At 40.0% G+C, this 14667-nt stretch overlaps 1 protein-coding gene across 1 annotated transcript in view; it reads left to right on the forward strand.

Moving 5' to 3' along the window:
• The window catches only part of DAPP1 (dual adaptor of phosphotyrosine and 3-phosphoinositides 1), a 54799-nt gene that overhangs the window by 27281 nt on the left and 12851 nt on the right, over positions 1-14667 (forward strand). The window contains exon 4 of the mRNA XM_003929517.4: positions 10298-10428. Within this exon, the coding sequence (XP_003929566.1) occupies positions 10298-10428 (131 nt within the window). The remainder of the gene's footprint in view (positions 1-10297; positions 10429-14667) is intronic.

The following is a 14667-nucleotide window of genomic DNA, read 5'->3' on the forward strand; positions in this document are numbered from 1 at the left end:
CTCTTTACACTTTCAGGATTTCTGTTTGCTAATCTGAAAAGCAAGGATTTCTAAGCAAGATCTAAGCCTGCTACCAACTAAGAGTCTGTTAGGATAATTTCCCTTTCCCTTGTCATAATCTCTATTTCATCTCTCTAATCTCCATTAAAGCTTCTGTTCACTCTAATTTCTTTTTATCGGTACCCATAAACACTCTGAAGATTCTTCCAATTCTTAAATCCTAGTAATTTCTCAAGTGCATGATAGAGACATACAATGTACTCTCTTGCTTTATTTTTCTCAACGACTCTTTTAACTTCTGAAAAATATAATTCACTTAATTTTTTTAAAATACCTCCCCTTCCACACTAGTGTAAACTCCATGAAGAGAGGGACTTCTGTCAGCTTTGCTTCCTGCTATGTCCCAGGACCTGAAAAAATAAGTACTAATAACAATGCCTGCATTGCATTTTGCTTGGCAACACCAAAACTAGCAAACTTCTGACAATTTTAACTTTCAAAGTTTACAAAAGCATAATTTGAATGTTTTGTGTTGCATGTTTTGTGTGCATGTATGCTCAGTGATGATTAAATTCAGAATTTGCCTTTCATGTGTGATAGTGTTGCAGGACTTTTCCTTAGTTTAGTCAAGGGTTGGGCCCCATCCATCCCACAAGCCACAAAAATTTAGGCTCGCAGATGGTTTGAAGGGTGAGTAAAGTAGAGTTCTACTGAGTGAAAAGGAAGAAAAGAGAGAAACAAGGACCCTTTCTTGGCCAGGGTCCCTGCTAGAGCGCTTCCGTCCAGCAGTCTGAATTCTATGTTCCACCCAGGAAGAGAAGGGGCCAGGCCCCTCCCCCCTGCCAAAGGCACCAACTTCCTAAGGCTCCGCCTTAGGGGGCAGGCTGCTTGGAGTTTTTCCAGGGACCCACGCTCCCAGCTGGCTGTCTCAATAGTACGATATCAAATAAAACATATTCATATCTGTGTATGAACTCTAAACTCAAATAGACTTGAAAATTTTATTAGTATAAATATATTTGGTCCCTTACTAATTTTGTTGTATCCTCTTGTAATTAGCTAAGTTTCATATATATGGTCTTGAAAATGTAGCTGGCATTTATCTTTATGCTTAAATGTCTAAATATGATTAGAACAAAAAATTACTTTTACCATTAACTTTTGTTTATGTTTCAATATTTCTTAACATGAAATTGCCATGTACAATTTATTAAACTGTGTTGTAACTATAATCACCTAACTGGCATGAGAAAATATAATACGAGTCAAGTTCTATGTTTGTGCTTGCCCTTTATAATTATTGGTTCTCAGTTTTAGAGATCCTGTCTGGTTTTTTTGTAAATGTCAAATCTCCATTGCTCTTTTTGTTTTGATATGGGGATTCCCAATCTTTTGATGACTGCTACTGCTATTATTATTTTGTGACACCACCCAGGTGGCATTTTTAAATAATGAGGTTAAAATTCATTATAATTTGAGAATTGGGTGATTCTTCCACAAACCACTAGTGACAACTTAGAATTTTGCCAAACCACAACCAGGATTCACTTCTTTAGTAGATGTTTGCCAAAAATAAAAAATGCTCTCAGTTTTTTTTAAGCCATTATTATTTATTAATATAGATTTTAAAATCCTAAACACATACTAGCAAACTACATTCAACAATCAATAAAAATGATGATGTTATGACCAAATCAGTTTTGTCACAGAAACTCAACAATAGTTTAACATTAGACAATCTATAAATATAATTAATCAAACTAGCGAATCAAAGAAAAACTCTTAGAAAATGAGGAACATAAGGTAATTTCTTAACCTGATAAAGTGGTTAACAATCTAAAGCAATTAACATTTTTTAATGATGAAATGTTATGATTTTTTTTTGTTCGTATATATATTTTATTGCACTTTAGGTTCTGGGGTACATGTGCAGAACATGCAGGATTGTTGCATAGGTACATACATGGCAATGGGGTTTGTTGTCTCCATCCCCCCATCACCTATATCTGGCATTTTGCCCCATGTTATCCCTCCCCGACTTCCCTACCCCTACTGTTCCTCCCCTATTCCCCCCACAACAGACCCCAGTGTGTGATGCTCCCCTCCCTGTGTCCATGTGTTCTCATTGTTCAACACCTGCCTATGAGTGAGAACATGTGGTGTTTGATTTTCTATTCTTGTGTCAGTTTGCTGAGAATGATGGTTTCCAGTTTCATCTATGTCCCTACAAAGGGCACAAACTCATTGTTTTTTATGGCTGCATAGTATTCCCTGGTGTATATGTGCCACATTTTCCTTGTCCAGTCTATCATCGATGGGTGTTTGGGTTGGTTCCAGGTCTTTGCTATTGTAAACAGTGCTGCAATGAACATATGTGTGCATGTGTCCTTATGGTAGAATGATTTATAATCCTTTGGATATATACCCAGTAATGGGATTGCTGGGTCAAATGGGATTTCTATTTCTAGGTTTTTGAGGAATTGCCACACTCTCTTCCCCAATGGTTGAACTAATTTACACTCCCACCAACAGTGTAAAAGTGTTCCTATTTCTCCACATCCTTTCCAGCATGTGTTGTCTCTAGATTTTTTAATGATCGCCATTCTAACTGGCATGAGATGATATCTCAATGTAGTTTAGATTTGCATTTCTCTAATGACCAGTGATGTCGAGCAAAAAAATGCTCTCAGACTATAGATGAGTTTTGTTCAAAAAAGGAAAAAGCAGATGAGAAGGGAATTAAGCCAGCATTTTTAGAGTGTTTGCTAGATTCCAGGCATTCTGCTAAGATGTTTTCCCCTACATCAACTTATTTCATCTCAACCACCAGTAATAATGCATACAATGGTCCTATTTTCAGATGAGGAAATGAAAACTCAGAGGTTTTAAGTTACTCGCCCGGTTTTCACTGCTGGTAAACATCAGGGCTTGGATTGGAATCTGGGCTAATCTGGTTCTAAAGCATAGATTCTTTCCATGCACCTTGCTGTCTTCTGACACTGGTCCCACAGTAACAATACATTGTTGCCATGGTACAGCGTGGCCTTGAATGGATTTGGAAGAATTCAGAGCTGAGATTGGCATCTAGGCTAATTTGGTCCAAAAGCATAGATGCTTTCCATGCACCTTGCAATCTCTTGAAACTGATCCCACAGTGACACTGCAATACATTGCTGCCATGGCACAGTGTGGCCTTAAATGGATTTGGAAGAATTCCCACCACAATAATGTAATAGAATGATTTTAGGACATGGCAGGGCTGTAACACATGTCTTAGCCCTATCCCTCAGTCTTTCTATATCTCTTCTTTAAAGTCTATAATAATGTGTTTGGTATGTGAAGTAAAACCATGGCTCTAAAAATTGTGAATCAACTTTAACTTCTGCCTTTGTATTTATTGCTATTCCCATTTTATTTCCATAAATCGCTATTTCAGAAATTATACTAGAGGAAATTTTAAAACATAAGAAAGCTGACAAGAAAGCATCTCACCATATAGGCAGGCTCATCTTAGTCATGTCTCAAGAGCAAGGATATCAAAGAGCACATTAATTATAATAAGGTAAGGTAAAATTTAAAGTTTGAATGAGAAACTGAAAGAAAGGGAAAATGAGAGGCAAGATCAAATGACAGCAGGAACAAAGTATTTCAAAAGAATATTGTACATTTACAGGAAGCAGTACAAGCATTTGATAACTAAGCTTCTTGATGTTTTTTTCCCCTTATTTGGGCCTGTATGCTTAACTAGATTTACAGGATGTTAGAGATGAAAGGGAGCTCAGGGACTATTTCATTTCTCCTTTGTAAATGAAAAAACTGAGGCCTGGTTAGAAACGGAGAAGCAAAAACTCACATCTCCTTTCCTCAAGCTGTCTCCTAAAGAATCAATTTCTTCAAACTTTGATTTATACATGTCAACTGTTGCCCACAATAGAGCACAGCATTTCACATGCCCTAGAGGTTTCCATGGTGATGACGTCAAGGCTGAGAATAATTATGGTATAATGAGTAAACACACGAATTCTAGGTTTCAACTCCAGCTTCTGCCATTTGCCGGCTCTGTGTGTTCCCTCACGCAAGTTATGTAATCTCTCTGAGCTTCCGTTTCATCATCTTATAAAATTGATTTGATGGTAATAGCTCACACTTTAATGACTTGTTGTGAAGATTGAATGAACACTTAAGACATTTGGAATGATTCTTAGCATAGTATAAATATTCAATAATTATTACTTTTATTTAATAAAGCTTTTTATGGTTATTAATTCCATCAAGTTCTATGCAAATGCTGTATGTTCTTTGATATTATCATGAAGAGTTAGTTTAGGGACAATTGAATTTGCAATTATCAAATGTTTGTGATGTCCTCTTCAAACTTTAATCCAGTTCCACAGTAGATTCATTTAAGTGGTAGAATCAAGTAAGCACTCCAAAAAGAGTGACTTGACTTGGATATTTGGACAGAATTTTCTCCTACACTGACTAGCTGGTGTGCCTCTCCTAGTATCCTATGAGACTGGAAATTAAATCCTAAAGCCCCTTCACATGTAAATGAACATGGTTTAAAGACCATCTGCAGAACAGGTGGCAAAGAAGGAAGGAAACAGATCTTGAATATCCTTATTCTCTCTCACCAATCTCAGTAAATCTACTTCTCACTGGAAGGAGGGGACAGAGGAAGTCGTTACACCAGTTGCAGAGCTTGTTTTCTGAACCTGAGACCAGTAACGAAACACGGATGGACGTGATCTGATTTTGATTTAATTCAACAAATACATTTTGAGTGAAATGGCACTGTGAGCCACTGATAATATAGAAAGATAAATTAGATATTATTTTGCCTTCAAACACCGTACAGGGTAGCTGGGTTATCTGATGAATAAGTGTTGACCTCAGTGCATAAAATAAATACTCTAAACAATAGTTTTTCTTTAGGAGTTTTGTGTGCCCTATGCTATACTCTGTTTCAGATACCAAACCAATGCCTAAATATGGAGACTGGTTTTACTCTCTTTCTGAATTCCTGCTGGAATACAGCATAAAAGGTCCTTCAATGTAATTTCACATTATTATATACAGTTATGTATGTGACGCTTACACAAAATTGTAAGTTACCATTCAGTCGAAGTAAATGGAAATGCCTGCCTTGGTCCAGCTCTGATCATCTCAAAAATGTAACTCTACTAAACATGGCTGAAACCAGGTTTCGTATCAAAGGCAGGAAACAATAGTCACCTTTACGTAGTTCAGAAACTGAAGTGAAACTTACAGCCAAGTTTCCAAGGCCTGTGGTTACTGGTCTTCCTCCCTCTTCTTGCTCTGCTACTCCTGCCTCCTGTTACCTTTTTCTCCCAACTGAGACCTGGAGTTCATTTGGCCTGAATCTCAGTAACCCAGAGTTCCTTTCACCCGGAGCTGAGACACTATCTTAGACTTTGGGTGCAAAGTATTAAGAGTCTGTGGTAGCCACAGTAGATAAGTTTCTTTTCATGTCAAATGACAGAAACCAACTCTGGCTAGCGAGGGTTTTTTTTCTTTTTCTTTTTTTTTTTTTGTTTGTTTGTTTTGTTTTTTTTAAGGGAGTAGAATACAAGAAAAAGAGCAGATTTTTAAAAAAGGATATTAACAATATACTCTCCCAGAATTTAAGGGCAATTGAACAACCAAGAGACAACAAGGAACCTGCTTAGTAATCATGGCAACTCTGAGGCTTTCAGTCAATTGATGTGCCTGTCTTGGTTCAGCTCTGATCATCTAAGACGTATACCTCCACCCAGCCTTTCTGAAACCAGATTTCATGTCAAAGCAAGAAACAATAGTCTACTTCATGCAGTTCTGAAACCGAAGTTGGTGGATCTTCTCTTTAGAGAAGTAATTAAGTGGATCCCCAAGAAGTGAATCCAATTAGTGTGACCCAGGTCCCATGTTCAAAGGCGGGGCCAGGTCTGGTGGGCCAGGTCCCATGGCTATGGAGAGTCTATCTCTGTATACTGAGAGGTACAATCTCTGCAGAAGGGGAAATCATTAAGCCTCACAGCCATGCCAAGAAATTTATATATTGGCTCTTCCTTGGGCAAGAGTAGTCAGCTAAGGAGAACTGTCTTTTAGGACGCCAGATATTTATCAATATAAGTTACCATTTTATAAGTACTTTGTCATCTTCTTCATCTCACAATTTAGCCTCATTTGTGGTGTTACTAGTTAAAATCAATCTACAGTCAGTGCTACTCTCCTGGTTGACTAATACCGTTTTCCTTCGTTTCACTTTTGTTGGATTAAACTTCAGAGGAGGTTTTCAAAATAGAATTTGGGTTCCCCCAGTAGAGACTTAAAGAGCCACGTCTGCCTGCGGTTGTTGTCCCTTCTCGCCCCAGGCCTGGAGAGTTGTGGACCTGGAGGCTGTTTCATCTCAGGCTCTTCCCTGGCTCAAGCCTGAATTACTGTAGCATTCATTCATTCATTCATTCACTCATCTGCCTTCATTATGTCAGAAACTGTATCAGGTTGTAGGGATGCAAAGATAAATTTGATCCATATGTGCACGGAAGAGGCTCACGGAGGCTGGAAATGCACATGCTGGAGAGGCAGTGGCTCTCTAATACCAAAACGTGACAGCACTGCAGGCTCAGGCAGCAGTCCAGCCCTGAGATCCTTACCCTGCAGCACACTGGCCCCTATGGCCATTTCTGCTCCAGGGACTGACACTGTGGTAGCAGGATAAAGCCCCCACAGAGACGTCCACATCTCTTCCTGGATCTGTGAATATATCATGTTACATGGCAAGAGGGTCTTAAGTTTACAGATGGAATTAAGGCGCTGATCCGATAACTCTGGGGTCAGAAGATTATCCTAGACTGTCTAAATGAGACCACTGTAATTGCCAAGGTCCTCATAAGTAGAAGGGAGCGAGAGAGGGAGAAGCAGAAAGATGGCAGCAGGAGAAGGATCTGACTGGCTGTTACTGGCTTTGAAGACAGAGGAAGATGGTCACAAGTCAAGAAATGAGGGCATCTCTCAAAGCTGGAAAATGTCAAGGAATGAATCCTCCCTAGAGCCTCCACTAGGAAAGCAGCCTTGTCAGTTTTAGACTAGTGAGACCCATTTCGGATTTCTGATTTCCAGACTGTAAGATGACAAATTTGAGTTGTTTGAAGCTGTTATGTGTGTGGCAGTTTGCTACAATAGCAATAAAAAATTAGGCCAGGCACGGTGGATCACCCCTATAATCCCAGCACTTTGGGAGGCCAAGGCGGGTGGATCACCTGAGGTCGGGAGTTCAAGACCAGTCTGGCCAACGTGGTGAAACCCTATCTCTATGAAAAATACAAAAATTAGTCAGGTGTGGTGGCGGACACCTGTAATCCCAGCTACTCAGGAGGCAGAGGCAGGAGAATCACTTGAACCCAGGAGGCGGAGGTTGCAGTGAGCCAAGATCGTGACACTGCACTCCAGCCTGGGGGACAGAGCGAGAGTCCACCTAAAAAAAAAAAAAAAAAAAAAAAATTAACATAGGTATTATTATGCGATGTGTGTGCCTGGTCATATCAACTAAGTATATCTTTCAAGAGTGTCATTTAAAGCATTGTTTTCATATTAGGTATTAAATATGTGAAATACGTAGAATGAAAATTTAGCTTCAACTTTGAAGATAAAGCACAAGGTTTCAAAATGTATCTAATTTGGGAGTTGCTTTGAGCCCTAGGCTTCAGTTCTCCTCTCCTCTTCTGTAAGGTCTAAGTGTTTAAGAGGCACCAATTTATCTCTAGTAATCACAGGCAGTAATTACTAGACTACCACCATTTTTATTCTTAGCAGAACCTTGCATCTAGGTGCTTTTTAAGATCTCAAAGTCCATGTCCCCAAATATGTAATCATTCAAATTTTATTTAAGGATTTCAAAATATTCTGTCAAAGAATAATAATATCTAATATTTTATAATCTTTCCACAAACACTTCTTTATCTGGTGCCTTCTGAAGGAAGCATAATTATTCTCATTAGTGAGAAAAGGAGCAGAAGCTTGCCATTGTTGTCTAAGGTCAATAAGGAATGAATGGCAGTAGTGACAACTGAACCCTGTTTTCTGCCTGTGCATCTGATGCTCTTTCCGTGGGTCCAGAGTGACTGCGAGACACATCACTGGGAGTGTTTCTTAGGGGTAGGAGCCAGCACTGAATTTACCACACATCTGCAATGTGAGCACTGTGTTCACAGAGCCCCTGAGCCTGCACAGCGGCTGCTCTTGATTTAGGTACTGCTGCTTTCATTCTGACTGTGAAACTGTAGCCGGCCCCTTCTCCCCATATGACTGGATCTGTTCTTATGGGAAGATCACATTGACAAAAGATAGCACAGACAATGTGCAAGAATGGGACTGTTCTGATAATGGCCAAATCCATTTTTCATTGTGTTCCTGATGCTGCGACGCCAATGAGAGGCAGAAAGAAGGGCCAGAGGCTTTCATTCTTCTTGGAGGTCAAGATCAGACACCCCCTTCTGGCTTTTCTCAACAGCCTTTTCATTTTGCAGCAGCACATTATCTGTGCCCAAGTATCAAAAGCCACAGTTCGGTTTTACAGTCAGACATTGTATATACTCAAGTATCATACGAGGGTTTTGTTTTTCGTAGATTTCTTTTTTCTTTTGAGATGGAGTCTCACTCTGTCACCCAGGCTGGAGTGCAGTGACCCGATCTCAGCTCACTGCAACCTCCACCTCCCAGGTTCAAGCCATTCCCCTGCCTCAGCTTCCCGAGCAGCTGGGACTATAGGCACACACCACCATGCCCAGCTAATTTTTTTTTTTTTTTTTTTTTTTTTTTGTATTTTAGTAGAGATCCTATTTCACCATTTTGCCCAGGATGGTCTCTATCTACTGACCTTGTGATCCACCTGCCTCTGCCTCCCAAAGTGCTGGGTTTGCAGTCGTGAGCCACAGTGCCCAGATGTTTTGTGTAGATTTACCATTAACAGTGGGGTGCTTTTTAACCACAGAGGAAATATTTTTCTTTTTGTTTTTCTCTCTCTTACTCTAATTCAGGTTCTATACTTTCTAGAATCTTTCAAATCTTTTCAAAGACACCCTTCCTGATCACCTTGTAAATATCACCCTCTCCTAACATCACCTTTTTGACTCTCTATCCCTTTACCATGTCCTATTCATTTTTTTCATAACACTTCTTACACACAAAATATTTTTTTCACTTTTTTTCTGTCCCCATACCTAGAACATAAGCTTCATAAGAGCATGTAAGCGCCTTTGTTTGCTGTTGTATTCCCAGTACCTAGACAAGTACCTGGCACAGTGCAAAGCTCTGCAAACATTCGTTGAATTAATTGCTGAATTCTTTACATATATTCCATGTCTGCCACAATCCTAGGCCGGCTATAGAAAAGACTCTCGTGAAGTTAAAAGCAAGAAACCATAGCAAGGAAGAAAAAAAAAATCCCCTGAAGTTGCCTCTTTTTGTAGTTAGTTTCTAGTTTCTGATTGACTGATTGACTGAGGGAAGGATTTCAAGAGGGAAATGTCATAAACATAGACTCAGAACTGCTCTGAGCCCCTGGAACAAAATTTCCCAACCCCCACTGTCTACCCCACTGGGCTGAGCCCTTTTTCTGCCTAGAGGCTTCCCCCTCCTGCTGGAAGGGGAGGCAATCACTTGTGAGCACCAGCTTGGTCAGGTCATGTTCAGTTAAGAAATGCGGAGGCTTTGTTTGGTTACTTTAGTTAATTGGGCAGGGTCAGAGAGTGGAGAGAATGCTCACTTTTTAAAAATCTACGAATTTGTTACAAATTTATTCTGAAACTGGTAGGAAAGAAGGGCAATGGAATAGATGCTCCTCTACCTCAGTGCATTTGTTTAGTCTGGTTCTCATAGCTTCCACAAAGCCTTCCTGGAAAACTTCCAGTTACTACTTAAGATCTAAATCAAATGTCACCACCTTTACAAAAGCTGTCCTGACTCCTTTCATGGAAAGGTTCTTCAGGGCATCTGGGGATAATGGTGATGCTTTGCTCACACCCTGCCCTTGGTCTCATCACCCTGTCATTTAAACGACCATATCTGTTACCAGTTCCGAGTACCAGGAGGCCAAGGCACGTCTCTATCATGCATTATATTTCAGTGTCCAGCTTAAGCGCCTGACAGCTAATTTATACTTGATAACTGTTGAGAAAATGAGCAAATGAATAAATGAAAAAACAAAAGACTTTCCAATCCAGTCAGTTATCCAGTTAGCATTTTGACCTTTCTTCTAGGAACACATTTCGATTACATACTTTTTGTCTACATTCAGGCACTCTGATTGTTCTAAAGCACCCCTACCCAAGAAAAGTGGAAGAACCCTCCATTTATGAATCTGTCCGAGTTCACACGGCGATGCAGACGGGAAGAACAGAAAATGACCTTGTGCCTACGGCACCTTCTGTAAGTGACCTTCAATGTGACCACAAGCTCTCTCACTGTCTAAAATCAATGAAGTTCAATAAAAGCTAATAAGGGTGCATTTGTTCACATAAAAATTCTAGCTTGGAACATGAAACTTGGAAAGGAATGTAAGATTTGAAGCCCATGATTCAGTTTATCTGGTCCAAGGTAGATCATAAAAATTACTATGCAGCCGGACGTGATGGCTCATGCCTGTAATCCCGACACTTTGGGAGGCCAAGGTAAGAGAATCACTTGAGTGCAGGAGTTGGAGTCCAGCCTGGGCAACATAGGGAGACCCCTATCTCTATAAAAAAACTTCTTAAAAAATCAGTTGGGCATGATGGCATGCACCTGTAGTCCCAGCTACCCAGAAGGCTAAGGTGGAAGGATCACTTGAGTCCAGTAGGTTGAGGCTACAGTGAGCTGTGATTGCACCACTGCACTCCAATCTGGGTTGCAGAGTGAGATACTGTCTCAAAATGAACAAACAAAAGCAATGCAGTAGTAATAGGATTTTAACTATTTAGAAAATGGAACAAATCTCTGTCCTTAGTTAACCAGACAACTTCATGGTAGAATGGGCAAGAGAAGTTTGCATTCACGTAGTTGACTAAACTACTGTTCTTCTATAATTTTCTTATATTAAGAAAATATGTATTTTTCATGTTTCAGCTATCTATGGAAGACAAATGTTCTCCACCTTTACTGTAAAAAACTCAGAGTATTATCTTTTTGGGCTTTTTTTCCTTTACTGGCTGAAGTTTACAGACAGAAAACGCTTGTGCTTCTTTGGAACGTGAACCGTTGTTCAGTTTCAGTGCAACTGGAGCACTCATTGTTCGTCCAAGAGTCCATTTACGTCTGTTCTGTGAACTGTGACTCTGCAAAGATTCCTCTCCATCACCCGTTTCCTTTCGTTATTCTCAAGGCTCTTCTATTTGTTGTCTCTTCCTCGTTTGCTGAATAGTCCTGGTAAAAGAAACCTGGATTTGGGCAGATGATAAAGAAAACAATACCCAAATAAATATCAAGAACTAATTCTAGATACTCATCATTATACTTGAAAAATAATCACTCGAAGACATTCAGCTACAAACTATATTAAAATAAGTGTAACTTTTCTGTCTCTGCAGTACTTTTCTGTACCCTTGACCAGAGAGAGCTTTCTTAAAAAGAAGCCTTATCACATGACCTCTGCTTTCCATCCTTTGTGGATGCCCTTTGTCTTCATGGCCCACCTGGACCCTGCTTGCCTCTCTGTCCTCATCTCACGCTACTCCCACACTCACGCTGTGAAACCTGTCTCCCTCAGCAATGTGCTCCTTCTCCTCACCCTACATCTGAAATGCTGCCAACACCATTATTACCTACTCATTCCTCAAGGCTGGCATCAGGGATCAGTATCTTCCAGGAAGCCTTTCTTCACACCCACTAACTGCTTTTACAATGCTCCTCTTCTGTGCTTCAGAGCATCCTCTGTTTGCCTTTATTCTAAAATTACCATGCTGGGGGCTAATTACCTCCACATCTCTCTGCCCTCCCCACCAGCCAGAAACATCTAAGGATATGAATCATCTCTTGCCCTTGCAGCTCTACGGCCTACCCTGGCTCATGTCACATCTCACATTTTCAGTGCAGCACTACAGCTCCTCAGAAACAAAAATCCTGAAAACTGCCTGAGAAAGTTATTTTGGCTTTGTTGGAGTTGGGGGAGAAGGCATCAGACCTCAGAACTAGAGAAATTTAGAAGGGCAAGACAATAAATAGTCCAAAGGCAGGAAAGACGAGAGAACAAATCCAGATCTACTGTGCAGCCAATTCTTGTTTTCCAGTTGACCAGTCCCTTCATAATTTCCTCTTTACCCATCCTTACCCTTAATATAGATCACCAGTCACTTCAACATTTCTTTCATTTGCACTTCTAGTTTAACTTCATACTCTCCTCTGCTACACTTCCCCTAAAATCTCCACTCAAGGTCCGTCAAACCAAATCCTCCTAAGTGTGTTCTTTATCAGTAACAAAATGCAGATGATACCTAATTTGTAAGATTTGGTGTGAGCAGAAGATAAATAGCTCAGAGATATTGTCACAGACAATAATCAATGCAGTAAAATAATACCAGACAGTAATACATCATGAAAAGAAAAAGTAGGATAAAGAGGGAAGAGTATCCTTATGTAGAAATAAACCTCTTTAAAGCACATTCTGGAAACCTCATTACTTACCTTCTTTGCTCACTCCAGGTATCAGGTGGATTGATCTCTTTGAAAATGGAGTTTTAAAAATAGTGCTGAGTGATTGGTTGACAATGACTTTAACTCACACTATATAATAACAAGCTTATGGAGTTGATGGTATATCACTATGGACAAAAGGAAACTGTAAAGGCTTTCTAAAGGATCTGAAATATTTCTCATTACTTCTCACTGGGGTATCATTGGTGACTGGACCAGCATAGCTGGGGAAAGAATTCTGTTCCGATCGGAATGCTCTCGTCCCTTGTTGAACACAAGTTCTAAGCCTTCGCTTGCTGCCCCAAATGGCTACATGATGCGTTACCTCCATCTCCAACCTGAGAGCCCTGAGGTTTTCAGACTTCTGCATTTTCTTTTTGGGATGTATTTCTTGCTCAAGATCTAGCAGTGGAGGAAGAGAATTAAAACAACTTCTTGTTTGAAGTGAAAGTGAAAGATGCCCTACTGCCCAGAAATGCAGAGGATTGTGTAAAACTGTTTATCATCCTTTAGTGGCTGCATTTTGAAATAGCTGTTTATGTCTCATAAACAACATAGCATTGAGTTCCCATAGTAGGATTAAATTTAATTCATTCATTTATTAAACAAACTTTTTTTTTTACGTGCTTCCAATACACTCAGAACTGCTTTAAGCACTGGGAGTTTGGTAGTAATTTAGACAAAGGTCCTCTTTCCCTCACTAAGCTCACATTCTAGTGAAGATCATAGACAATAATCAATGCCGTAATCTAATACCAGACAGTAACACATCATGAAAAGGAAAGGTGGGATAAAGGGAGAGGGGAGAAGCAGGGGAGGCCTCTGTGAGGAAGCACCATTAGATAAGAGATTTCACTGAAGGGAAGGGGTAACTCGTGTCAAGATGTGGAAAGAGTGCTGCAGGCAGAAAAAAACAGTAGAAAAGCCCTGGAGTGGGAAGTAAATCGAGGTGCTTCAAAGGCTTGAAAGAATGTTGGAATTACAGGATGAAGTGAGCTAGAGGAAAAGTTGTAGAAGGTGAGATTATTGAGGTAATGAAGGGTCAGATCACATAAAGCAATGGAGCTCTCAAAAAGCAGCAACTTCCAGCTGAGCATTTAGAAATATGAGTGTTTCAGTTGGTGCAAAGCTTTGGGGCACTACTATCATGAGTGAATGTCAAGAGCCATGAAGAGTCTGACTTTACCATGCTTGCAAGCTAACAAGTTAGCCTGCTACAGTTTCATGGATACTAATGGATGACACAAGACTTCTGGGTAACAGATGAAGAGTAGTTTGTAATTCACAGGAAAAGCAATAGCCAGGATATTAGTGTTTGTGCTAGTTCCCTGTGCTGAGCCAAAATTCCCACAGGGCAACATTGAAAGGGCCAGTTGATATCCACAATGGGTGGATTACAGGAGTGGAACCCGGTGCCTAGGGAACCCAAATCTTTTCTAATGATCAGTAGGCATGTCTGCCTTTTGCTCTGAAGGGAAATAGTATTTCTAGATTCCAAGGCTGCTGTTATGCAAGCATCCTTTAAAAATCACTGTGACAAAGAGCTGTTAATGTCTTGCTCATAAGACATATGGGAACACAAGAGACCCATGGAGAATTGTTTCCCAATGGTGATCAGGGTCATGGACGCTAACTATTCTTCAAGAGTGGTAAAGAATTACCTTGTCCAAAATCTCAATTGTACCTTTTATACCTAGCATGAAAATTCTTTACCTTTTGAGCTTATTTAAAAAACATTCTTGCAGCAAAAGGTAAAAAATTTCTAAGTGTTGATGAGAAATTAGGGAGTGTTTTGAGTAACATACTTTGGTTGAGTTTTTAAAAATTTTTAAGGATCCTTCTAACTGCTAAGTGGCAAATAGAGTGGGAAAAAAGTCAGAGGCAAGGAGACCAGTTACGAGGCTGCTACAGCAGTTCTGGTAAGAAACGGTGGTTGCTAAACATGGGGAGGGGAGATAAGAATTGGTAGCTAAAATGTGGAGGAAAGGTAAGAACTGGCCA

Source organism: Saimiri boliviensis, chromosome 3, assembly GCF_048565385.1.
Source record: "Saimiri boliviensis isolate mSaiBol1 chromosome 3, mSaiBol1.pri, whole genome shotgun sequence".
NCBI lineage: Eukaryota > Metazoa > Chordata > Mammalia > Primates > Cebidae > Saimiri > Saimiri boliviensis.